Source organism: Odocoileus virginianus, chromosome 1 (assembly GCF_023699985.2).
Source record: "Odocoileus virginianus isolate 20LAN1187 ecotype Illinois chromosome 1, Ovbor_1.2, whole genome shotgun sequence".
NCBI classification, from domain to species: Eukaryota; Metazoa; Chordata; class Mammalia; order Artiodactyla; family Cervidae; genus Odocoileus; species Odocoileus virginianus.
The window spans coordinates 15,513,567-15,541,501 of record NC_069674.1 but is presented as its reverse complement, the minus strand read 5'-3'; the positions used below and the strand labels follow the sequence as shown (position 1 = coordinate 15,541,501).

The window sequence follows — 27,935 nt, the reverse complement described above, 5'->3', positions numbered from 1 at the left end:
TTGCTACACCTGTTGTCCTGATAGGTCCCTGAAGAAATAAGCACTGAAGCTGTTGGGCTGCGGGGAGTTATCATTATAACTAGGCTCTTTGAGCTCCTGTGGCTTTGGCCCCCACATCTACTTTGGTGAGCTAGACAAGACTAAAGCTGCAGATGCTTTTAGCCCACTGTAGTGAAAAACCCAAGTAAGTCGTCTTCCTGGAGGAGAGGAGTGCATAGGGAAAAACAGAAAAGAGTAGCTCAAAACAGTTAAGAAGAAAGGGAGCCTCCAAAAGGAGAAAATTCAAGGAGAGGTTAAGAAGACCTTCCCTCTCTAGAGCTCAGACAAATTTTGCCCTGGGCTGCATCTTGACCACCCTTGCCACATGTTCTTCTCTGTCCAGTTTTGCTCATTCAATAAAGGTTAAATATTTTAAGCATTTTGATGTACAGACCCAGGTATGTAGTGGATAAAGTAGAAAAAATTCTTTAGCCTTGTGGAGTTCACATTTTCCCTTCCATAAGTCCCCTACAAGGCATATATTCCCCCCAGCTGTACTCCTTTCACCCAAATTCCAACTTTGCTATAGTGATATAATTGGATCTTTTTTTAGTGTTCATTTTGTTCTTGATCCACATAGTTGCTTTTCTTTTGATTGGTTGTGTGGTGTGAATTTAAAGATAGAGGCGGGCAGGGGGAGCCTGGAATTCCTGCCAAAGGGTAGTATGGGTGAACAGCGATGTTTAGGTTAAGCTCAGTGAGGCAATTAACATGTTTTTGAAAACAGATTTTAAATATAGTTATGCACAAGATAAAAATAAGGGAGATTGCTGAAGTAAAGGCAGTAGACAGCTGCTTTGAGTATCTGTTGTATGCAGAGCTTTTTTAGATGTTATGGGGGATGATTGTCAACTAAAAATACTAAAAGATAAGTTAGTACTGAAATAATTGGAATTAGCATAATAAAGCAGAAGAGGTGTTAGACCAGAAATCTGCTAACCAGATTTCCTAGTAAGTACCCTGAAGAAGTCAGTCTTTATGTGCTTCAGTTCCGTTGTCTTTGGAATGGGAATAAAACTAGATCAGCTAGTGGTTCACGACACTGTACATTAAAAACTTCTGGGGGACTTTTACAATTCAGTTTTTGGAGGTTAGGGCTTGGGCCTATTTTCAGAAGCTTCCACTGATAATATTTAAATCCAGGTTCATATTCAAAACTGCTCCCAAGATCGAAGGCATTTCCAACTCTGACATCTTAACATTTGATGAAGTAAGCATAGCATGAACAACTATATAGCTGTGGAAATATATGTAAGTAGGATTGTTGGGATGAGTAATATTAAGATATTATTAAATCAACAGGCTAGTGTAACAGAGGGTAAGAACATTCTTTGGCCATTCTTTCATTCCTGTCTTATTTTCCTGCAATTTTTTTAAAGAGTAATAAGTGTTTTTCTAGTTTTGGGTTTGTTTGTTTTTTTTTAATAAGCATTGCCTAATAAACAGCTTTGAATTTCCAGACATCTTTTGAAAGTTTCAGTTGCTGTTTCTTCTCACTGGAAAGCTCCTTAGTTTGTTAATCCCTGGACTGATGGTTGAGAGTAAGCATTGGAGCCTGAAAAAATCTCAGCATCCTCAGCATCACAATGACACTTTAGTAGTCCCCAACCTTTTGGATACCAGGGACCAGTTTCATGGAATATAATTTTTCCACGGACTGAATGTGAAGGACTGGTTTCAGAGTGATTCTTGTAAGGAGCAACCTAGATCCCTTGCATGTGCAGTTCACAGGCCGGTTCCCACTCCTGTGAGAATCTGATGCCACCTCTGATCCGACAGGAGGTGGAGCTCAGGTGGTATTACAAGCAATGGGGAGCAGCTGTAAATACAGAAGACGCATGGCTCACTCACCCACTGCTCACCTCCTGATGTGCGGCCTGGTTCTTAACAGGCCGTTGACTGCTTCCAGCTTGGGGGTTGGGTTCCAGCCTGCTTTAAACCATTAGTGTGATGACTTTTATAATGGTGGTGAATAGTCCTTATTTCCCAAAGGATAACTTTGAGGACATTGTCTATATTTTCCCATTCGTTCCTTTACATAATTAAGAACCAAGGTAATACAGTTTTGAGAACCTTTTTTTTTTTTTTTTTTTTTAAAGATAGTCATAAAATCTCAGAGTTGGAAAAAAGACTAACAGTTACCTGATGTTCGAATTCTTTACTTGGGTACCCCAAAGAAGTAGTTGTCTAAACAGTATTTGAATCTCTCAGTTACCTGGAAACTCAAGTAACTTCGAAGAAAGCTTGTCCATCTTTTGGAAACTCTAAGCATTAGAATGTATTATGTTAAGAGGACCAAAGTCTGACTCTGGAGTTCCTTGGGGCCATAATACAGTCTACGTCTGTTTCATATTAAAAAATTCAGTTGACTTTTCACATCTTAATTCTCCAGTTTAGTTACATCTGTTCTCTGGCTATTTTGCATAGCTTTGTTTTGAGACACTGATTTATTCATATCACTTTTGAAATGTGTTAGCACACAGAATGTGTGTTTTGGAAGAGAGGGACTTGCTTTTAAACCAGCCTTCAGTAAGAGTGATCTCACTTGCTCATATTATATCCTATAAATTACTATTGTGTCACTTTAATTGATCTCAGTCATGCCACCCTGTAACCCTTACTCTTGACTAGCAAGTTTTTTAATTTGTCTTATCTTTTGCTTATACTTATTTATAAATTTGATTTTTTGGTGTAACTGTGAAAGTGAAAATATTAGTCACTTAGTCATGTCCCACTCTTTGTGACCCCATGGATTGTATGTAGCCCGCCAGGCTCCTCTCTGTCCATGGAATTCTTCAGGCAAGAATACTGGAGGGGGTTGCTATTTCCTTCACCAGGGGATTTTCCTGACCCAGGAGTTGAACCTGAGTCTTCTGCATTGCACTCAGATTCTTTACCATCTGAGCTACCAGGGAAGTCCTTTAGAACTTTGTACTTATTTCTTTATATTAAATTTAATCTGATATATCAGTATTTTTTAATCTTAATCCAGTGAATTCACTATCCTTTTTAGCTTGGGATATTGCACAGAATTGTTGATCATATCCTTCTATGTGTCCAGGTGGTTGCAAAAATGTTAAATAGACAGAGTCATTTTTAGATAATATATACCGAGGTAAGACCCAGACCTGTGTGCTATAGATATGTTAGTCCTGTTCCCTGCTACTAGAAACTTCCCTCTTGAGTAACACTTGTATATATTTTCTTAAAGATCTGCTTTCTAAATCTGTAAAACTGAAAGACTCTTTTTTCTTAGCTTTCCCTAAGGTTAGTCTGCTTCCTCCCACTTTTTAGATCCAGTTGGAATGTAGCCTCATCAGAAAGGACTTCTCTGACAACCTTATCCCAAGTAGCTTCCCCTAGTAAATAGAAGTGTTACTATTTTGCTAGATCACTTAACATTGTTCAGAGATACAAATATGGTTTATTATTTGCTTCTCCTCTTCTAGAATGTCAACTCTGTGAGGTCGGAGACTATATCTTTGTCGTTTAGTGCTATGTCCCTTGCACCTAATATAGTACTTGGCGCAAGTTGGGTACTCAATTGAAGGAATGACTTTACTGCTGCAATGTTGTTTTGTAGTTTTACTTTATATATAGTTTGCGTAATATATACAAAAGGAACATTTAGCTTTTTGAATTACTGTATTCCCTTTTACACCCTTAATAGAGATTCTGTGACATTCTAATGATGGGATAGCATAACTCCAATGGGAAAATCTGCTGTGCTCTGATCACCTTTAATCACATCTAATTATCTTTACAGCAAGCCCATTTTTTTTCTTTTACACAATGTGCTTCTAAAAGGATTTCATGAAATATCAGTTGCCCAGATACATGTAAAAATGAAACAGATTTTTAGAAATTTTTGTCTCATGTGAGGAAAGCTTCGAATTGGGTGAAAAAGTGAAAGTGTTAGCTCCCAGTCCTGTTGGACACTCTGACCCTGTGGACTGTAGCCCTCCAGGCTCCTCTGTCCCTGGAGTTTTCTAGTCAAGAATACTAGAATGGATAGCCGTTCTCTTCTCAGGGATCTTCCCAACTCAGGGATTGAACCTGGGTCTCCCATATTGCAGGCACATTCTTTACCTTCTGAGCCACCAGGAAAGCTAAACAACGTCGAATTGGAGTTCCCATAGAAGGTTTCTACTAGATTCCTTATTGAGATAAAGACTTATTTGTACAAGCAAATACCGAGTAGGTATTTATTTTCCTGCATATGCTAAGCTTAGTGGGGCTAGATACTTATTCTTTGTCAAATTGGTATGGGTTTTAATAAATTACCTCTTTACTAGTTCATCTGGAGTCTTGTCTGGAGTCCATATCAAGATTACCAGTCTGTTGTTTGAGGACTCCATCTTTATTTGAAAATTAGAGTGTTACTTATAGAGTACTGACTATAATTCAGCAGTTTGGTTTACACATTCTGCTAGTTTGATTTTAAATTTATCTTTTTTTGTGTTAAACAACCAAGTGAAATATGTTTTGAGATAGAAGTGAGAAGCTTTTTTAAGTTTCTGACAGGCTTTTCCTTTTCTATTTGTTCTTAAGTACAAAAGTAATCATGATTCTCATCTGTTGGTAGATAGAATTCATGTGGGGTTTTTTGGGCACCAAGTTTTATAGTTGTCTGTGAAATTTTGCATGATTTGAAAATCTGTGAATAAAGAAGCATCTGTATGACTCAGTAATTATTCTGAAGAGAACTGTGATTGTTAATGAATTTTTGAAAAAAGTATTTTCTGTTTTAATAATATGTGTCTTTTTTCCTCCTCCAGAGAATGGATCTTGGAGAATGTCTGAAAGTCCATGACCTGGCTTTAAGAGCAGATTATGAAATCGCATCCAAAGAACAAGATTTTTTCTTTGAACTTGATGTATGTCATTTTGTTTTAACAAGTTAGATTACCTTTTGCAGTATAATATTTTGAATATAGATTGATATTTCTTAATGGATAAGCCTCTTAGCAAAATTATCTTTCTGTGGTTAATACAAAGCATGGTTTAAGGGAAGTCCGCAATGAGTCGGACACACGACCGAGCGACTAACACACACAACACACACATGAAGGGTAATACTAAATTTAGTAAGATTATGTACTTTCTTAACTAATGATAATTTTGAAAAATATGAAAGTGTGTGAAAGTTGTGTAATTCATATATTGATTTGAAAATTAAGGATATTCTTCCCAATTAGGTATTTGTGATTAAGAAAATACCATCTTAAATGTAAACAACTAATTTCTAGTGTATATAAAACCCTTTAATACTTAACTGAATTTTTATATTCATACTTGTTTTTGTATCTATAAATATACATATAAAGAGAGGGAAGATATTAAGGACTGTTTTTTTTTTTAATGTGTGTAAGAGAAGAAATATTAGAGGAAATAGAAGATGCTATATAGGTATCTAAAAGGCTCAAACTCTTTATTCTTTTTATACAAACATGAGAGTAGTTGGGAGTTTTTTTTTTTTTAAAGTAGAAGACATATCAATCAGCATTACATAAAACATACTGATGACCGTAAACCTTATGGTATATATATATATATATATATTTTTTTTTTTTTCTTACGGTATATTTTATCAGTGAGGTAACAGATGGTTTATTTGGTTTGGGAGAAAAGTAGTAAATAGCCACCATCCCACCCCCACCCCATTTACTTCTCTGAACTTCCAAGAATTTCTGCTAATGGAAATGAAGTCATCTATGTAAACATAATTTTAATATGGGGCTGGAGCAGTTGGGGAAATGCTTTAAGTGAATTTGTTATGATTTAACGTACACTGGGCATAAAATACTGCAGAAATTCACCAACATCTAGATGTAAGGGTGTGGGGTTTTCAGTCTTTTTCTGTTATGGTAAGTAGGAATGCATTGTGTTTATATGTCAGGTATCTAATTTGCATTTCTTATTATAAGTAAGTTTGAAATTTTCTCATGTATTTAGGATTTATTTATATGTCCTTTTCAGTGAACTTTCAGTGTACATTTTGTGTGTGTGTCGGGGGGTGCTATTTACTAACTTTGGATGTTAGTGGGGTTTTTTTTTTTTTTTTTTTTTAATTTTTGCCATGTGGCATATGGGATCTTAGCTCCCCAACCAGGGATCAAACTCACACCCCCTGTAGTGGAAGCAGGGAGTCTTAGCCACCAGACCACCAGGAAAGTCCTGGATGTTAGTATTTTTCTACTTGATTTGTACTAAATAGCACCTTATATATATGATGAAAATTAGTCCCTTGTCTCAGATAATATGTTGTGGTTTTTTCCTATTTCTTTTTTGGGAGTTGTGAGTTATGCAAAATATTTGTGTAGTTTATTAATTGTTAAAAAATCTGTTAAATTAAGTCAAAAGGCCTTCCCTGTCCTGCCGTGATAAGAATTCTGTTTCATGATTTCTTCTGGTATTTTTATGGCTTTGTTTTATGTATTTGAACCTGTGATTAAATTTATTCTGTTACAAGGAATTGAGGTATAGATCTCACTTTCTACATAGCTACTTGACCCATAGTTGACCAAGTTGACCCATGGTTGACCCATAGTTGACATAGTTGACCCAACACTACTTATTGATTAGTTCTATCTTTTTTTAAAGATAAAATTTAAGTTGATTAGAGTTAAATAACTATTTCTTTTTCATCGTAGATGAAAGGTTTTACATTTTCATGAAATGAATGGGTTAAATAACCATTTTTAGAATTTTATATGTGTCTAATAAATTTATATTTTTAAACATTGGAGTTTTGAATTAGCTGTATTTCTGCACAGTAAGATATGAAAGTCTAAGTTGGTTGGGTTGGGAATACATCTTTAAAGTTTAGTTTTATATGAACTGTTATTTATTTATAGACATACTAACATGTGCCTGATAAAATCTATGTAAATACTGATGTAGATTTTTAGAAAATTCTCAGTGGTTTATTCTTTGAGAAAAGAGCAAGTGTTCCTGATTGTAACATTTTCATTGTGAAAAATTTGAAGGACACAGAAAAACATATTACTAAAATTTATCCATATATTCAGAAATTGTTAATATTTAATGTATACTCGTCCATTTTTCTAATGCTTTTTTATTTTACAAAATTGGGCTCTGCTGCGTATAACATTTTGTACCTTTATTTACAAATGAAGCGTGAACATTTTCTTAGGTCCTTACGTGTTCTACTAACACCTTTTTTAAATGACTGAAGATTATATTTCTACATGTTACCTGGATATTTCCCCCATTTAACACTGTGAAGAACATCTTTGAATATTAATTTCTCCATATGCCTCTGATTACTTTCTTAAAATGGATTTCTAGAAGTAAAAGTTATTAAATCAGGGCATATTGTTAAGGCTTTTGATAAAGATTACCATATTGCCTTTTTATTGAGGCTGCACTGATTTGTGATTCCTTTAGCAAAGTATGAGAGCGGCAGTTTCCTTACAGCCTTACATTTTCTGGGAATTTTTATGTTTGTTCTTTGTAGACTTGATAGATGATGATAGTGGTTTTCAATTTGTAGTTGAACTCACTTTTTTTTTTTTTATTCCCATAATAGCATTTTAAATAATAAAGTACAGTTTTTGAGTAAAGATATTTATGGATACAGTTGATTTTTCTTACAGTAATCGTCTTCATTAAACTTCGTAGGCTATGGATCATCTGCAGTCATTCATTGCAGATTGTGATCGAAGAACAGAAGTGGCTAAGAAAAGATTAGCAGAAACTCAAGAAGAAATTAGTGCTGAAGTTGCAGCGAAGGTAAGATGTTCAGTTATTTCATTAATACAAAGTAGTTTTACCTTACTATACTTTGAGGTATACTTTTTATAACTTTTTATCTTGTAATAATTATATTTATAGGAGATTGCAGAGACATATGTAGAAATTTTGCATACTCTTCCTCTTGTCCTCCCCTATGTTAACATCTTAAACAATTATAGTGTCAAAGTCATGAAGTTGATACTGGGCCAGTCCTTACATTTTATTCACATTTTATTAGTTGTGCATGTGTGTGTATCTGTATGCAGTTTCATCACATGTGTAATGGGTAACTACCACTGTAATTGAGTTACTTAACTGTAGCATCACTACAATACTCCCTCATGTTACTCCTTTATAGCCACACTCATTCCTCTACTTCTCTTGCCCTTGGCCACCACTAACCTATTTTCCATCCCTGTAATTATGTTATTTCATTTAATATTGCATAAATGGCATCATGCAGGTTGTATCCTTTTGAGATTGGCTTTTTACAGTCAGTACAACTTCCTTCAGTTTCATACAAGTTGTGTGTATCAGTAGCTCATTCTTAGGCAAAAATGTTTTGTTGTGAATTCCTGCATAAAGTAGAAAAAAAGTACAGTGAATCCCAGTGAATTCAAAGGCATCAGTCTTCTGCTATTTTATTATTTGAAAAGCAGATTGTAGATGTCATATCATTTCACCTTTAAAATATAACCACAAAATTACATTCATAAAGGTAACACATTTTTAATATTATCTAATACCCAGAATGAGTTCATTTTCCTGTGTAGAGTTGGTGTGTTGAATCAGAGTTCAGAAGTCCACATGTTGACTTTTGCTGATTTGATGACTCACTGCTTTATAATGTTGTGTACCATTCAGTTTAGTCTGGCACATTTTACGAAAATGCAGGATGGAGACAAAGTTACCCAGTAGAGTTTAGGTGACATCATTAAATGTAGTGCTCAGATATGTGTGTACAAAGTGAAATGGATCCCTTGTCTGAGGAGAGGATTATGTATAACCGACTTTCTCTGGAAGGTTTTCTTAATATGGGGATTGTAAAGATAGGTGTCCTAAAGTACAAGGGATTTCATATCTCATGGTAGGAAGAGATCCATGGCGGTTGGCTAGACCCCAGCTGTATTGGTTTATAAAGCTTTGTATTAACGTTATCCATCACTATAAAAATGCTGTCTTAACAGGTTACCTCAAAACTTAAAACATTAAGAATTTATTTAGCTCATGAGTCTGTAATCAGTAACTTAGGCTGTAATTGACTAGTCAGTTATTCCTCTAAGGTGGGCTCATTCATGCCTTCCAGTCAGCTGGAGGTCAGAAGTCTGGCCTGAACGTATTCTCATGGTGGTAGCAGAGGTGCAGTAGTATCAAGCCCCGTCGTACAAGCAGTTTTAAGCCTTCCCTTCTGTCATATTTGCTACTATCCTGTTAACCAAAGCCAGTTAGTTACCTGCCCAAAGTCAGAGTCGGCGTGTGATGGTGTTCACATAGCAAAGGGCACAGGTGCAGGGAGGGTGAAGAGCTTTGGTCACTAATGCAGTCTTTCTGTGGCAGATACTTGAGGAAGATACCATTTTGTTAAAGTAGGACAATAGTGATAATACAGTTGGGAATTTCTTTGAGGGACAAATATCTTGGATTGAGGGAAATTTAAGGAGTAAAGATTATTTGCACACTACTTTGTTGGGACTGGGTGTCAATGTCAAATAAAAACCTTTTTTGTTAATTGGCCATACAGGCTGAATACTTCTTTTGTAGCCAGGATAAAGACTGTCATGTGCCATTAAAACAACAGTAATGAACTAGATACCCATAATGGTGGTGATGAGGTAGTATATCAGAACCCAAGGAAAGAAATAATCCCAATGGAAAGGGATGGACCATGGGAGAAAGGTGCCATGCTGGTATACTAAATATTAGTAATATGCCGCATGCAAAAACAAGGCACATTTTCTCATTTCTCACAACCTTTAGAGGTAGGTATTATCCCTACTTTTCAGATGAGGAAGTAGATTCAGGTATGGTAATCTGGCCACAGTTACATAGCTGTTAATTGGTTTGGCCGTAAACCAGATAGATATGTTGGATTCTAAAGCCATATCTTCACTTTAAAGAATATCTGCCAATTCTTTTCTTTTACTCATATTTGAGCATAATATCTTAGGCATTGGAAATACAAAAATGGCATACAGCGTGATGTCATATAGATAAAAGTAGTTGTCATAGAAGATACAGAGATGGCACAAAGGAGGATATGGCGCGCTCTGCCTAAGTGTCTTAAGTGAGACTGAGGTGTGGCTATTGATTGTCCACATAACAGACTGTTTAGTTGGATCTTAATGAATAGATAGACATACACGAGGCAGGTCAAGAAGATAATGGACGACATCCTAGCAAGAGAGAGCAGTATGTGGAAAGTCAGAGAGGAAGAAAACAACAGGGTAAGTTTCGGAAACACATAACAGTAGATTTGTTGTGAAGTCAGAGAACAGAAAGAGATAGTTTGGAAAGGTACAGAGTGCCAGATTGTGGAAGAAAATGTATTTTATACTTGGAATACGATGCCAAAGCAGAGGTTAAAAAGCAATAGTTATATTGAGATCAGTTGTCTCCCTGAACTCACTAAAGTAAAGGCAGGCTCAAAATACTCTAATGTCCACCAATTCATTTATGATAAAAGTATTATTTTTATTGCTTTAGATAGCTTAAACATCTTTTCTGAGCACTTAGGAAATATTTTGAACTTCGGTACATGCTGCTTTTTACTCATGATCTTCTTTTCTGTTTCTTTCTAGGCAGAACGTGTTCATGAGTTAAATGAAGAAATTGGTAAATTGTTGGCCAAGGTGGAGCAGCTAGGAGCTGAAGGAAATGTGGAGGAATCCCAGAAAGTAATGGATGAAGTGGAAAAAGCACGGGCAAAGAAAAGAGAAGCAGAGGTAGTTTATACTTACAGTTTACAGAGCCTTAGCATCTGTACTTGCAAAAGAACATACTGATCAGAAATTACTGTAAGTTAAAGGAAGCTTAAACTAGTTTAAAAGCATACAGCTAGTTTGTGTTGTGCCAGTGGGTTGTATATCAAAACTAGTGGTGGTCCTGGAATTTAGAGTCATTGATCTGTTGAAATTTATAACTGGAAATGAAATTATCTAAACGTCTCTCATACACACAGACACACACATACAGTATTGATAGCCATGGTCACTGTGATACCCTACCCCCTTCTCCATCCTCATGCAACTATAGTACTCTCCCTTTTCTTCCATCCTCATTACAGTCTGCTAGCACACTGGAAGCCTCCTCTCATTCTTCCTCCACAGCACAGCTCAAAATCTGCTATCCTGCAGACAAAGTTCTATTTTTTTTTTGCCCCTCCCCCCGATGTTTTTTAGAAAATCAAATACCTTCAAATAAGATGGTATCTTCCCTTTTGCCATAGTCTACATTGTTCTTAACTGTATCACACCTGGGTTTGATTTGTTCTTATTTCTGTAGCCTTTTGAGGCAGAAGCTTAGAGCATTCATTTAGTTTATTTTATTGATTTATTTTTCATTTTTTTACTTTTACTGAAGTATAGTTGATTTACAGTGTTGTGTTAATTTCTGGGCTTCCCGGGTGGTGCTAGTGATAAAGAACCTGCCTGCCAATGCAGGTTAGACCTAAGAGACACTGGTTTGATCCCTGGGTCGGGAAGATCCCCTGGAGGAGGGCATGGCAACCCACTCCAGTATTGCCTGGAGAATCCCTTGGACAGAGGAGCCTGGCAGGCTACCGGCCATGGGGTTGCAAAGAGTTGGACCCAACTGAAGCAACTTAGCAGGCTCAGCAAAGTGACTCACTTATTACATATATATATTTTTTCTTTTCCATTATATTTTATCATGGATTATTAAATATACATATAGTTCCTATGCTATACAGTAGAACTTTGTTGTTCATCCATACTGTATATACTAGTTTGTATCTGCTATTCCCAAGCTTCCAATCCTTCCCTCCTCCAGCCTCCTTGGATCATTCTTCTAAGCACAGCAATAGCATCTCCCAGATTTTCATATGTTGTGTTTTTATTTCCATTCATTTCTAAAGATTTGCTAATATTGCTTATGATTTCTTTTCTGATCTGTGGGTTTTAAGAGATATGTTTAGTTTTTATTTTTACTGATTTTAATTCTGTTGTGGTCAGAAAATATGTTGTAATTTCAGTTCTCTTAAATATGTCAGTACTTGTTTTGTGACCCTGCCTATGGCCTGTCTTAGTGAATGTTCCATTTGCACTTGGATGATACTCTGCCTTGTTAAATGAAGTGTTCTGTAAATGTCCTTTGAGTCAAGATAGTTGATAGGTTTTTTTCAACTCATCTATATCCTGTTGGTTTTCCTGCCTACTTATTCTACTATTAATATTTACTGAGAGGAGAGGTTGAAGTCTAATTGTGGATTTCTTTATGCTTTCCATTTAGCCACTTTTTGCTTCATATATTTTGGAGCTCTGTTACCAGCTTAGTAGACATTTAAGGTTTATATGTCTTTGATTAATTTAACCCTTTGTTTTGAAATGTCCTCTGTCCCTATTAATGTCCCTTGTTTTGAAATCTCCTTTGATGTTATTAAAGATTCTAGCTTTTTTTATAAGTTGAAGTTGTACACTATAGAGAAACCACTGGAGCAGAAAAAGAAGTATAACTAATAGCTGACATAAAGTGGAATCCTAAAAAAGTACTTAATCCAAAAGAAAGGCAGGAGAAAAGAAAGAAACAACAGGTTAGACATACAGACAGTAAATAGTGGGATGGTAGACTTAAACCCAGTGTGTCAATAATTATATTAGATATAAATGGTCTCAATAGTCCAATTAAAAAGAGATTGTGAGACTAGATTTACAACAAAAAGAAATAAGACTTAACTGTGTACTAGCTGCAGGAAATCCACTCTGAATACAGAGACACAGTTTAAAAGGTTCTAGGCTGGGAAAAGGTACACCAAGTAGCCATTCTAGGTAGTTTTAATTTCTTAATGTTAGGATTTCTTTAAATGTAGTTAATGTCAGTCCAGAAAATAAACAGTTTGTGGTACCACCATGACCTCTAAGCCTAAAGCCTTTCATTTCTCCCTCAGTAGAAAGAGGAGGAATAATAAGGCACAAAAATTGTGTTGACCTGTCTTGTGCTTTCGGTTTTTCTTTTTAAAAATATTTTATTTTGAAATATTTTAAGAAAAGTTAAAATATCAGGTGAAGAATTCTCCTGTATCCTTCTCGCAGACTCTTCAAATGTTAACATATTACCGCATTAGCTTTATCATTCTCTTCCTACATCTGTGTGTGTGTGTGTGTGTGTGTGTGTGTATTTGAACTGTTTGACAATGTTATAAAAATGATGCCTCTTTATCCCTAAGTACTTCGGTGTGTATTTCATAAAAACAAAGATATCTTACTATATAACCACAGTGCAGTTGTCTGAATCACGGAATAATATTGTTAATACTGTTAATCTGAAGACTTTGTTTAGATTTTACCATTTGTCCCAATAATATTCATTTTCAGAAAAGAAAAAAAAATTTTTGTTTAAGATCCAGTCCAGGATCATGTATTGCATTTTAGTTGTTATGTCTCTCTAGTCTAATTTAATCTGGTACCTCAGTCTTTGTCTTACACGGTCTTGACCGTTTTAAAAAGTATAGACCTGTTATTCTGTAAAATGTCCTTCACTTTGGATTTGCTCACTATTTCTTTCCATTAGATTTTTGAGAGGAATACCACTGAAACAATGTCACAGCTTATCAAAGGCATGTGTTAGTGGTTTGTTCCCATGTATACCTCTATCTCCTCCCTCTCGAGCCGCCCTACCACCCTGCCCCTTAGGTCACCACAGGACACGGTGCTGGACAGTGGCTCCCCACTAGCTGTCTGTCTCACACATGGTAATATGTGGTTTTGTTGCTAAGTCATGTTCCACTCTTACAACTCCATGGACTGTACCCACCACGCTCCTCTGTCCATGGAATTTCCTAGGCACGAATACTGGACTGGGTTGCCATTTCCTTCTCTAGGGGATCTTTCTGACCCAGGAGTCAAACCCGGGTCTCCTGCATTGCAGGTAGATTCTACCAACTGGAGCTAATAGGAAATCCCTAGTAATGGGAGAAATGTCTTATTTAGGAAGAAAATATGTGCAAATGAAACAGCAGACAACGGATTAATCTCCAAAGTGACAAACAGCTCATGGAGCTCAATATTTAAAAAAAAAAAAAAAAAATCAAAAAAAAGGGTGGAAAACCTAAATAGACATTTTTCCCATTGCTTTTTTAAAAACAATTGGTATACAAAAACTGGGCCCAAAGTGGAGGCTGCGTTTTTTGTTTTGTTTTTTAAATTTCACTCATTAATTTTTGGCTGCGTGTGGGCTTTCTCTAGTTGTGGGAAATGGGGCTACTCTCTAGTTGTGGTGCAGTGACTGCTTTTGTTGCGGAGCACGGGCTCTAGAGTGCTGGCTCAATAGTTGAATTATGTGGGATCTTCCCAGACCAGGGATTGAACCAGTGTCCTTTGCTTTGCAAGGCGGATTCTTAAAGAACCTCCTACAGATTTTCTCCAGCAGTGTCCACTTGTATTTCCTTAGCCAAAGCTATGTGGAAACTTGGATATGTCATGCTTTGAGCTGGGCATGCTGCTGCCTCAAACAAATCAGAATTCTGTCAGTATAAGGAAAAAGGATAGAGTGGATGCACAAATCCACTAATTTGTTATCGCCTTAATGAACTTAATATAAATAAAACGATGAGTCCAAGACCTCTTAATCTCAGTTAGGCACCTTTCATCTATGTCTTATAGAGCCCCTCTGTTTGAGGTGAAGTTTTATCATTTGGAGGCCTTGTCTGTATTTACATAGTGGGGAAAATGATACGTGGGAGGAAGCTGTGTGGAAGACATGCATTACTTTTCTGCAAGCATGGGCGACTACCTCCTTGATTCTTCACTGATGTATATTTTTGGGGTTGCTGAATCTCATTTTTAACAAAAAAATAAAACAGAACATTGAGAACACCTTTGAAGAAAGTTATATCGTGTTACTGTTATTGTAGTTCTTGGCAAAAGGTAATTTGAGGCTCTGATCTTTCATTTCTGGTGGAGAAGTCCTGAGGACAGAGTATGGGAGTAAGGGGGGAATCTATTTTGTGACAAAAGAGCCATACTTTTGTATGTTCACTAGAAGCATTTTTTTTTTGGTATGAACATAGTGAATTTTGTTTAATTGTGTGATTTGAATGCAGTTTATATGAACATGGTTTTTCTCTTTTGTTTAGGAAGTTTATCGGAATTCTATGCCAGCTTCCAGTTTCCAGCAGCAGAAACTTCGAGTCTGTGAAGTTTGCTCTGCCTACTTAGGTCTTCATGATAATGACAGACGACTGGCTGATCATTTTGGGGGTAAACTGCACCTGGGATTTATTGAAATAAGAGAGAAGCTTGAAGAATTAAAGGTACATTGGTAAATTAATATCCCTCACTTTGTCTAGTTATAGCCACTCATTTGTCTTTCTGTGTAGTATTTTTCTTTGGTATTGAAGACTATTCTTAACTGTGAATCTGTTAATAATTCAGATTATAGGATTTTGTGTAGGATTGTAAATGAAAATAGCTTGTTTAATGGATGTCTGACAAACTTTAAAAATCTTCTTATTCTTGGTGGAGATAATATTTTGTCTTGGACATTATATTGAATCAGGTAGGAATCTTGCAAACTGGGTTATAAAATCATACGAGCCCCCTTAAATTTCCAATGATATTGTCTTTTTTTTAAAAAAAGCTGGTAATAATGTTAATATAACATTTAAGGGAAGATTAAAAAAATGATCCAATATTTATTTAAAATATTTTGCAGTTCACTAAATAGCAGACTTTAGAACCTCTAGTTTTATGCTTCTGCTCCTACTTCAGAACTTAGAAACCTATTTTTTTTAAATGGACAGTCTGTGTCATTTAAATATATAGACTGATGTAAGAAAGGCAACACAACTGTTACTTGTCTGCCGAATTCTTCTGAGAAGGTAAGTTAGCAAAGACAGAAAAGGATATTTCTAAACCATTGAAAGAAAGCACAGTCAATGGATAGAACCAATTTACATTTCAACAGTCTGATGTGGCTAGTTGTTTTTGTTTTTTTTTAATTAGCACTGTCGCATTTTGTCATGAATTGAGAACTATCTCAAAGATGGCAAACACCAGTAGTGACTTTTTGTGTAGTTATCACTGAAATTAACCCAGCATCCATGGCTGGGCATTTAAAATAATGTAGAATCAGAATCCGGAGAAGGCAATGGCACCCCACTCCAGTACTCTTGCCTGGAAAACCCCATGGACGGAGGAGCCTTGTAGGCTACAGTCCATGGGGTCGCTAAGAATCAGACATGACTGGGCGACTTCACTTTCACTTTTCACTTTCATGCATTGGAGAAGGAAATGGCAAGCCACTCCAGTGTTCTTGCCTGGAGAATCCCAGGGACGGGGAGCCTGGTGGGCTGCCGTCTATGGGGTCGCACAGAGTCGGACACGACTGAAGTGACTTAGCAGCAGAATCAGAATCACCTAGGGATGTCTCCATATTTTTAGTTTATTGTGAGCTCTTGTCAGTATTCTGAGTAGCTTAGATGATCTTGGGTAAGTTTTTTGAAATTACAAAATGAGTGTCAACATAGCAAATAATTCATTGGGCTCAAAGATAAAAATGGTACCTGATTGGGTACCAAATACATACCTAGCAGCAGAACTGTTGAGAGTTTCACTGGTATTTTTTAAAGCAGTAGCATCAGGATTGTAACCAGACGTCAACAAGACATTTCTGTGTTGGAAATCATAGAGCATGGAAACAATGATTTATAATGATTGATTTTTAAAATCATTTTTAAAGAATTTAGAAGATATTAAGAGGAGAAAAATCTTATAAAAGTGATTTTGAAATATCATTAAGAAGTCATGGAGAAATATGAAATTTTATATGAAAGAGGAAACATTTTAGAAACCAGACTTGCAGTAAGCTTAATGATCATACCTGACAAAACTTCACATTGAATTGGTATTAAAAAGTTTTGATATTAGATATGGTAAAGTTGAGGATAATGCTAAGAATGGGCCCGGTAAATAATGCTTCTCATTTAATATTATTTGAACTGTCATTGTGTTTTAAGAGAGTTGTAGCTGAGAAGCAGGAGAAAAGAAACCAGGAACGCCTGAAAAGAAGAGAAGAAAGGGAGAGAGAAGAAAGGGAGAAGCTGAGGAGGTATGGTGTAATTACTGGAGTAGTCCAATTACCTGAAGTGGGACATTCCTGGTTCTAAAAAAGATGTGATGGTGTATAAGATTTTAGGCATCAATAAATCTGGACTTGGGAAATTTCTGTTTACTCTTAAAAATATTACCATATGAAACAGTGTTTATTCAAGTATATTAATTAATGACTGTTTAAGTCTAGGAGATTTCCTTCAAAATGTAGGGAAGAGGGAGTCAAGAGCCCCTCACATCTTTATGTTTAGAAGATTTACAACAAGGCCGGTTTCTAGCCCTTTGATTATCATAATAGGCTCACTTTGTGCCAGACTGGCACAGAACTATTTTATGGTACATACTTGTTGATAGAAGGTCTGGGTGTGTTGGTTTTTTTATCTGTTTCACTGATTATTTTACATGCTACTTTGATTCTGTATTTCTTCAATTTAGAAGCTATAAACTGTTAAAACTTTTATTAATTTAATAATAGCTAAATATGCACAGTTCTTTTATATTGGTATATTAGCTGATAAAATCAGGATTCTTCATATTTAGAACGTGTGCATGTTCTGGATCATTGTTACCCATTGGCAGCAAGTTGTGTGATAAAATGTTTAAAAACTTCCAACAATTTTCAGATGGAGGGATGTGCCAGTAAAGACTTACCTGTCATTCTAACTTACAATGTTTCCTTAATGGTGTTATATTTCTCTGAAATTTAAATAGCTTCTCTTCAGTAGATGTCCTTGAGTTAATTAAAACCCTTGATAATACATGACTCAGCTATGTCAACTTCCTCCAAACTTTGAGCATGTTACATGCAGTCTATTTCAAGCCACTGAAACTGATTTCATCTTTGTTACATGGCTTTTAACAGGTAATCTTTCTGCACTGTGATGACAAAAATGAAACAAAGCTGTATATGGACATGTTCCTGTTTAGAGGAAGTGCTTTTATTCTTCCATCGATACATTTTCTTCATTTACTAGTAAATTTTACCTCAGAGCTTAATCTCTGTTCTCTTTTGTGTATACTAAGTTTTCATGGAAATAGCGCCCAGTATTGTAATATTTAAGATAATATAAATGGAATTTGAATCTCAGTTTAAGTTAAAATTCAACAGAATATACTGCCACTAATATAAATTATACATCTGAGATGACAGCCAAATAAGAAAAAGAATTCTTTGCAGAGCTACATTTTCACATCTGTCAGAGATGAAAGTTCATCGCAGCTTACTCTTTTAAATGCCATATTTCTTTTAATATTGGTTATGAAATGTTAACACTTTCAGAAATTTTTAAAAAGAATTTTTTTTAACTATATGTGAACTTGAAGGACCCTAAGTATGGAAGATGAGGAAACTACTAGTAAGTATAAAATTATACACAAAATGGGGTTCCAACTATGGTGTAGAAAGGATAATGATAAAAATTATCACTTTACTGGATGCTTACTGTGTTCCAGCTACTGTGCTAATAAGACTTCCTATATTAATTTATCTATTACTTGAAAGCCCCCTGTGAATTTTTTTATTACTATTCCTCTTTTTCAAATGGCAAACTAAGCTTCGGGAAGATATATAATCTGCCCAGGCCACACAGATAGTGAGTGGTGGAAACAGTTATGGCTTATATGAGGCTCAGTCCACATTCATGTTTCAACCAAGCTATATACGCTCCACCAAAAAAAACCCTTTGACTTCCTGGTAACCATAATATTTGCTCTTACTGTCTGTTGAGCTTTAATTGTGTGCTGGGCAACATGAGGAGTACTTTATATCAGAGAATTGTGTGTCATATTAAGAAACATTGTAAGATTGAATTGAGTGTTTTAGGGGTTATCGTATGAGGTGATAATTCCTGAGTATGTGTCCCTCAGAAGTTTTATTCTGTTCCCAGAGGGAAAGACGAAATGACAGATGTAAATAACAAAGAATTCTTTCCAGGTTGAGAGGTGGTTTTTGGAGAATTAGTGAATTGCATTGTGTTTTAAGTCTTCTAGGAGCATATTCTTAAGAGCCAGGTAGCCTAGGTAAGGGGTATGCCAGAGTGGGAAAGTCTGTAAAGTTTGTGGTGCTTTTGGGGAATATTTGTGTATACACACATGTGCCTTGTATTTATGAAGTTAATATAAAAATTAGAAATGGGAATGTAATTTTAATAGCACATTGTACCTTTTCCTCCTTATTTATAGTTATTTTTCTAAAAATAGAATTCTTTTTTTAGGTCTCGATCACATAGCAAGAATCCTAAAAGGTAGGTATTATACAAGATAAGTGGTGAAGCTGTTTTTCGAGGGTAGTGAATGAGAATTTATTAGTACTCTTAATTCTTTTGTAATGCATATTTGAGCAGTGTCATTTGAGAAGAAGTTGGTCAGAAGATACTCATGAGATACAGTTTAGTTTTATCAGAGTAAATTATATACAGGGCCCTGAAGTGACAGAGAAAGCTAAAAATATTTCAGACTATTTCATTAAAATCTTGTTTAGAAGCTCAGTGTATACATGTGACAAGATTTACTTTTTAAAAATCAGTTTGGGTGGTACATCTAAGAAACATATTCTAAGAGGTTGTATCTGTTCAAAATACAAATAAATAGTTGGATATGTTTTGAATGAGGCAATCCATGGCGAGTTAATTAAGGGAAATGAAAATGTTTAGTTTGCACCCAAGCTAGACTTGGGCTTTATTACTTCTCCCTTTGTACAGGGACCACATAAAGTAATGGGGCATTTTACATCCTTACAAGAGAAAGAGGAGAAGACTGAATTTTGATCTTTGGCCCTAGTATTGGTGGACTTTCTGAAGCTTTTTCCCCAAATTCTTCCATTGCTCTCACTCAAATCACATCTTCTTTTTGAAACCTTCTATGTATTCTTGACTCTAAAGAATAAGAGCATTTGCTGTTATGAAAGCAAAATCTTGTGTGTCTATTAAATGTCCCTTAGTACTTTTTAGTACTTTTTTTTTAGTACTAAGTACTTTTTTTTGGTGGCGGGGAGAGGGTTCCCTTGTAGCTCAGTCAGTAAAGAATGCCTGCAGTGCAAGAGACCTGGGTTTGTTCCCTGGGTCAGGAATTTCCCCTGGAGAAGAAAATGGCAACCCACTCCAGTATCCTTGCCTGGAAAATCTCATGGACAGAGGAGCCTGGTGGGCTGCAGTCCATGGGGTTGCAAAGAGTTGGGCACGACTGAGTGACTAACACTTACTTAGTACTTTTTAGCATCTTTCAGTGGTATTTCTGCTTAAAACACTGAAAACTAAGACATTAGTCAGGACCAGTTGTATCAGCTAATTTATATGGTGGTGAGTTTCTCAATCCAGAATGAGAAGTAGAAATATTAAATGATTTTTTAGTGATTGGTTACTGTAGGCTTGTCCCTTTATTGGAGAGAAATTTAAACCCTTTGTACACAGAACATCCTTAGACAATCAGGCTAGATATTTAATTTCTACTACCCTAGTCCAAGCCATGTTTTACCTCACTATTTACAGTAACCTCTTAATGAGTCTCTTAATTTCTATTCATATCCATGTCCCTTTTTGGCCTCAGTCTGTTTTTTACAAGAATAAAAAGTGTATTCTTTAAAAAGTAGAATAAAGCAAATCAGTTCTGTCTTCAAACCTTTTAAAGGTATTCCATTTCACTCAGAGGAGAAGCTGAAATCCTCACCATGGTTTTTAAGAGGAGTGATCAATCTGCCCTAGGAGAGTTAGCGGTTTATTTCTTGTCTCAGCACGTTTATTAATAGCTCCCTCTTTTCCTCTGTATAATTTAATACTGAAAGCATCCTGGTTTGAATGACAAAGTACTTGGTCATCCTGATATTACTCCCCCCTTGCTAATCTCGTTACAGCCAGAAGGGTTTCTTTTGTTCTGTGAACTTTCTCCCCCTTAGGGCCTTTGCACCTGTGTTTTCTCTACCTGAAGCATTCTTCTCTGTGCTCCCTGATTAGCTGATTTCCTTAGTTCATTTCATCTTTGCTTAAATGCTATTTTATAAGAAAAACCTTTCCTGCCTATTCTGTATAAAAGAGGACTGCCTAATTTCACTCTTTTTTTACCCTTCTGTCATGTCCTTACTACCTGACCTATCTTTTATTTGCGGCCTACATGTCTTTGGAGGCCTCTTTCTGGAGCTTGAGCACCAGAGATTAAGGACTTTGCCGTACGTGCTGCTCCGTCTCCCTAGTACCTGGAACAGTGCAGTAGGCACCCAGGAAATGTTTTTACCAGTTATTGTCAAGTAAAATGAAATATGCTTTGGGGAAATAATTTGTTAAAATAGCTTAGAGTGAGTGATATAAGAAAATACCATTTGATAAAAACACATGGAATGGATTTTCTCTTTTCCCTGTGTTTCCTCTCAGAAAAGTTTAATTGTGGAAACACTGTATTCAGCTGTGATTGATACTAGATCCACAGTAGATGCCTTTCTTTCTAATGTTGATATAAGCTGAATACTTTTAAACTGTAACAAAGTAATCATTTGAAAATAAACCCAGTTTATAACTTACCGGAATAATGTGCTTTTGAATTTAACTGTAATCAGATTACGAGAAAATATTTCATTATTTACACACCATCTGATAAGTTTTACCTATTTAAGTTTGCAGGGTGATTTTTCAGTAAATTTTTAAGTTGTGCAGCTGTCACAATCCAGGTTAGAACATTTCCATCACTCTTAACAATATTCATTTATTTCTTCCTCATTGTTTCCCAAGTGTTTTATATCCTCTATATATGTTGTCCCCACCCTGACCAAATACACAATACATAAGTTAGTTTTGTAACCCAATAGAGGCTACCGAAGTGTTTTTCCTTCTCTGTATGCCTACATACTTGTTGTAAATATTATTTTTTTGCAGTTTAAAGTTCTCTAAAATGATTTACGCATTTAATCTTTTTCTTCCCAATAAATTATGTACTACTTGCATAGAGAACTGTCTTAACTGTTTTGATTACACTGACAAGACACATTGTGGGCATTTAAATTTGATGTTCATATAACCTTTCCAATTCAGTGAGTTAAAACTTACACTAAACAATATTCTTTCTCATGTGTCTCCTCCCTTCTGTTCATGTACACCAGGTACATACTTTGTTTCTAAAGTATACTAAAAATCATAGTTAAATCCATAAAGCATGTAGGTAATATAGTCCTTGGCATGTAGTAGTATTATAGGTTGTTTCCGTCATTTAAAAGAATACTCCTGATGTAAATTTATACAGCACTGACCTGAGAACTGTTTGTTCTTTCAAAATTCTAGTATGTAGTTATTTAACATACCAGCAGTTTATTTCAGTGTACATTTAGCTGATTTGAAATAGTATTGGCATTAAGTTTCTCTGTAAAGAATAGGCTTTAGTAATTGGGAAACTTAGTGCCAACTAAACTAAAAAATTAAATATCTTTTCTAGATCCAGGTCCAGGGAGCATCGCAGACATCGATCTCGCTCCATGTCACGAGAACGGAAAAGGAGAACTCGATCCAAATCCCGGGAGAAACGCCATCGCCACAGGTCCCGCTCCAGCAGCCGTAGTCGCAGCCGCAGCCACCAGAGAAGTGGGCACAGTTCTAGAGACAGGAGCAGAGAGCGATCGAGGAGGAGGTACTGAGGTCCATAGGAGGATATGGAACTGCCTTTACAGTCTAGACTTGGAATACTAGTGGTTTGAACTTGCATCTGGTGATTTGTACACATTTGTGTGTGTGTGTATAACTTTTTTTTCCCTGATTATATGGGTAGTTCAGAAAGAATATACTTATGAGCCAGAGTAAGAAATTGGAACCAATACGTGCAGAGGTTATTGCTTTTCTCTGGTTAGTGTGTCTTGGGGAAAAGTACTTTATGGGCAAATAATTTTAGGTACCAGTACTGTGAGAGCTTCTCCAGTATGTATTGGCAAATTAGGAACTCTGAGAAGTCCTTTTGTTAAGAGTTGCTTGACTTACTGTTTTCTAAACTTCTTGGAGCTGGTGTACTTTTTCAGAGCAGATAAATTCAGTATATTCTTGTTTATTCTGCACTATAGGTATGCAATGTTATATACAGTTAGCTTGGCAGGGCAGGTTCAGAATTTTAAGGAAGTTAGACATCACTGGCATGAAAATTCAAAACATGCAGGGAGGGCAAACCCAGGGTGAGGTATGTTAAAGGACTTGAACATCTAATCAGGACAAAGGATTATAATGTGATGGAGCCTTTGTACTCATGATCTGTATAGACCAAGCTCCCCAAACTTCTCAGGTCCCATCATGGCCCTTAAGCCAGGTCATTTCTATGGAACAGAAACATTTTTTGAGTGCCTATTATCTACTAATCTCAACCTTTCTATGGATTATTACTCCACATAAAACCTGTGATAAATTTCTAACAGGTTTCTGCAGATTCCTTTTTTTATTTTTGGCGCCTTAGCTAGCCATTCCCTGAAACTGCTCACAGATTGAGTTGGATATGATAGGCCCTTTTATTTATTTTTTTATTTTCTCGCCTTGTTCCAAGTAGGTTCCCACCCCCTCCTCCAGCTTTATTGAGGTGTAATTGACAAAGTTGTAAGATATTTAAAGTGTACATTGTGGTGATTTGCTATACATGTACATTGTGAAAGGATTCCTCCCATCTAGTTAGTTAACACATCCATCACCTCACATATATTTTTGCTGTTTTTGGTGAGAACATTTATGTTCTACTCTTAGAAAACCAAGTAGTTCTTCTACTGTACTAGGCCTAGTAAACATATATATATATAAAAGGTAGTTCAGCAACTTTATTCAAGTGAATTAGGACATAGGACTAATATTTTGACAATAATGAGATTAACCTAAGTGCTAAACTGGAATCAGAGTAAACAGTATGGGAGTTTAGTGCTAGTGCTAAGTCGCTTCAGTCGTGTCCATCTCTATGCGACCCTATGGACTGTAGCCCACCAGGCTTCTCTGTCCATGGGATTCTCCACGCAAGAATACTGGAGTGGGTTGCCATTTCCTTCTCCAGGGAATCTTCCTAACCCAGGGATCGAACCTGCATCTCTTATATCTCCTTTTTTTGGCAGGCGGGTTCTTTACTGCTAGTGCCACCTGGGAATTTAGATGAGGGAAATATCAGAGTAATTAAAAAAGATAGCTTCAGGGAGTAGCCTATAGCCTAAATAGAGTAGGTATAATTTGAATAGATAAAACCAGGTAGGAAAGAGATATTTCAGATATTACAGGCACATGCAAAGAATGAGCTGGGAATTTGTGAGTTTTTAAGGGACAGAGTTGTTCATAGTGTGCTTCTAGGTCACTTAAATCATTAAAACTAAAGGCACACAGTACAGTGCCCAGAAAAATACATTTTAAAAAATTCTCCATGAATCTTACCTACACTGTAAATTTTAAGAATCATCTTGCTGGTTGGTAGAAGGTCTAGATAATTTCTCTTGTCACCTTGGCCCCCGTCATTGTTTTGGTATCTCTGCACTCCTTTAAATATTGTCATTGGTGGTGGCGATGGCGGGGTAGGCATGAAGTCTCCCTCTTCGGGGACCCAGTCCCTAATGTTTCCTGTGTTTATGAAGATAATATAGGAAATTTTGACTACCATACTACCTGACAGCCCTCATCCAATATTTTCAGCATATTGTTCATAAAGAGGATTGTTTTTGTAGAAGTATTTCTTTCCTCAAGAACACTTCTAATCTTGATACTCAGATTACTGTCTCGAAGCAGTATTTTGTTTTTTGCTGAAAATGAGCAATTGCTATTGAAATCTACTTGATATAAAAGAAAATATCAAGTTATTGCTACATAGTAATAGTTTTAATTTCGAGGTAAAAATCCCAGCTAAAGGTCTTTAATAACTTGGCGTTCTTCTGCTTCAACTGAAGTACTGGTCTCAGTAGATTCTGCTTGCAGCCTTTCCTGGCAACAGCCACCCTTGGTAAATGAGGACCATGTGCATTTTTCTGCTGCCTGCTGTGTTCAGGTGCATACAGTGCAGACTTCAGAGTCAGACTACTTGGGTGAAAATGGCCTTGGCCGAATTATCTAATTAGCCCTCCTGTCTTTCCTTATCTACTTGGTAGAAGAGTACCTGCTTCATCAGAATTATTGGTATACTGAGTAAAAAATTGCTTTTGTACAGGACATTGTAACCTCTGGCAAAATATTAGTTGATACTCATCTCACAGTCTGTCGTCGTTTCTCTGGGACTCAGCAGCAGTACCTGTCCTTACTCTTAGGCAGCATCTCAGTCTTCTCTCATACTCTGTTCCTACAAAGACATGGGTGGGATGTGTGGAGTGTGATTTAGCATGATTTTAAAATTAAGCTTATTAAAACCTTAATTCAGTAGAATGCTCAAAGTTGACATTTAATCTTTTAACCTTTCTGGTTTAATCTTTTTAAACGATATTTCTAAAGCTGCCTAGTATAGTAGTGTTTTTTTCCCTTGCCTTAGTTGTTGAAAGTATTACTTAATCAGGCTTCAGATCCTAATTCTGAGCATGGGTTAAGTGAGATAATTATGTAAAAGTACCGTGTCGCCTGTAAAGAACCAAATAAATGTGATATGTTCCTAATTTATTCTAGATGTTGAAGGTATAGAAGATTCCATATTAATTCTGATCCCCTAGTATCTTTTGGTTTTCCTTCTGATTGAATCTCTGGTATTAGCTTATATTTACCTTTCGTATTGGCTCGGTATGGGAATGGAAAGGGGGTATTAAGAAACAGTTTTGGTTAATCAAGATTTATTATAGTGTGATCACCTGTCTTTTATTCTGTTTTTTTTCCTATTGGTTGAATGAGCTAACTCAGGAGGAATAAAGCAGAGTTTTAAAATAATCAGTGGTTACTTAAAGCCATATCATTGAGTAGTTCTCTTATCTAAATTGAACATTGGCAAACTGTTGCCTGCAGGCCAAATCTGGCCCATTGGCCTGTTTTTATATAGCCAGGGAGCTATGGATGATGGTTTTTATATTGCTAAGGAATTGACAAAAGGAAGAGGAAGAATATACCACACTTACATGACCTGTAACACCTAAAATCTTTACATCTCTGGCCAGACAGCAAAGAAAAATTGGTTCCTGACTCCTATCATAAGTCAGTGCTTTCCATCTAATTTGGAATGTACATTCTGTTTTTAAAATGCTGGATAACATTTTTAAGGTATTATCTTGTATATTTTCATATATTAAATACATTTGCTGTGAGCTGGAGAAGCTTTAGGGTTGCCTCTGAGATAATGAGACTGTCTTGGAAATCATTATTTTGGCTTATGGTTTTTTACCCTTAGCTCTTTGTTTTTACCCATCTCCTTAATTAGTACCCTTAACCAAATATAGTAGTGCTCTTTTCTGTCAGAAAACTGACTCCTCTTTCTTAGATGTATTCTGTGTATCTTCAACTAATCAGTACCTTAATATTTATCCGATTCTTTCATTTGGGTTTTGGGTTTCCCAACACATTTTGCTCCTCAAATTAATATTTTTCAGATCCTCAAAAGAAAGATTCAGAGACCAAGACTTAGCATCACGTGACAGAGACAGGAATTCAAGAGACAGATCACCTCGTGACAGAGATCGAAAAGATAAGAAGCGGTCCTATGAGAGCGCTAATGGCAGATCAGAAGACAGGAGGAGCTCTGAAGAGCGCGAAGCAGGGGAGATATAATTAGCTGTGTACATATCCTCAATCCTTAAGCTTCTTCTGGAGTTACATACTATTGTTTAGTTTACAGCTGTTTGGGGTGACACAGTGAGCAGTTCCAGACACCGATCCAGCTAGGCTAGGTGTACAGCATCTAACTCAGTCTGTACTTATTTTCTTTGATGAAGCCTAAAACTACATCCATAGTTTCTGGTGAACCTGTAATACACTTCTGAAAGTCCAGTTTTATATAATAAGACACAGATGTCTTTATTCTTTCTAGTAGGACTGATAGTGAATAAATTGTGTTACTTGCCTTGGGATTTTTTGAACATTTGTAAAATGCTGTCTTCCTCTCTAGTCCCAAACAACGGCGACTTTGGGAATTTCTTTTTAATCCTTCTTCCTTTGACTCTATATCCCCTGACACTTCTACCCTCTAGTGGTAAGAGAAAGGGGTACAAGGAAGCAATATAACTTCTGTTCTAAGGTTCTATTCCCATTATTAATTACTAGCTGATTACAGTTCAGAACATTTATACTGGAATGTGTGCTGGAGAAATTTAAAATACGAGGAGTTTTGTTTGTCTAACGGTGCCTATTTTAGAGTTGGAAGTTGAACAGCTGTTGCATTACATACTTTGCTTTTTTATTGAAATTTTGAAATCAAACATGTCTTGATTTTTCTGTTCTTCTTGAATAGCTACATTCAGGATGTTTTGAGATGGGGGGTGGGGGCAGGGACTTTCATAAGCACTTGTTTTATTTTGTGTGTGTGGAGTACAAAGATGACACCCTTATTGTAAAAAATAATAAAGTGAAAGAATCACCACCACCATCATTAAACTGTAACTTGTCTAGTAAATTGTCACTAGAGCTATTTGCTGTGGCCATTTCTATTCTGTTATTATAGTGCCTTACTGTGCAAGGCACCAAAGGAAATAAATATATACTTACAAAGATTCAAGATGAATTGTTGCTCCACCTGGGCCCTTGCTGACTGTATTCCAGCTGCTTCAGGACTGTACCAACCACTGTAGAGAAGGACCAGACCTGCAGAAGAAATTGGGTTTGTTTGTTTTGTTTTTCTTCACATTGAGCAAACCGAAATAAAAACATGGTGTAACCAGTGTAAAGAGACTAATGATTTCTGCGTTGAAAAGCTATATATCCACTCGTGTTGAAACAGTAATTAACCTTGTGATTCTAGAAAAGCTGAGAAATA

At 36.2% G+C, this 27,935-nt stretch overlaps 1 protein-coding gene across 15 annotated transcripts in view; it reads left to right on the top strand.

Moving 5' to 3' along the window:
• The window catches only part of LUC7L2 (LUC7 like 2, pre-mRNA splicing factor), a 61,810-nt gene extending 34,262 nt beyond the window's left edge, over positions 1 to 27,548 (top strand). For 13 of the 15 annotated variants that reach the window (XM_070465112.1, XM_070465083.1, XM_020913281.2 and 10 more), the window contains 8 exons: positions 4,818 to 4,916; positions 7,684 to 7,794; positions 10,596 to 10,739; positions 15,107 to 15,283; positions 16,988 to 17,079; positions 19,295 to 19,324; positions 22,494 to 22,685; positions 26,557 to 27,548. In XM_070465112.1, coding sequence (XP_070321213.1) covers positions 4,818 to 4,916; positions 7,684 to 7,794; positions 10,596 to 10,739; positions 15,107 to 15,283; positions 16,988 to 17,079; positions 19,295 to 19,324; positions 22,494 to 22,685; positions 26,557 to 26,734 — 1,023 coding nt within the window. In that variant the 3' untranslated portion in view covers positions 26,735 to 27,548. Of the gene's footprint in view, positions 1 to 4,817; positions 4,917 to 7,683; positions 7,795 to 10,595; positions 10,740 to 15,106; positions 15,284 to 16,987; positions 17,080 to 19,280; positions 19,325 to 22,493; positions 25,643 to 26,556 lie in introns of those variants that run through there. The other 2 variants (XM_070465080.1, XM_070465075.1) reach the window with 2 other exon arrangements.
• The last annotated feature ends 387 nt before the right edge of the window (positions 27,549 to 27,935 follow it).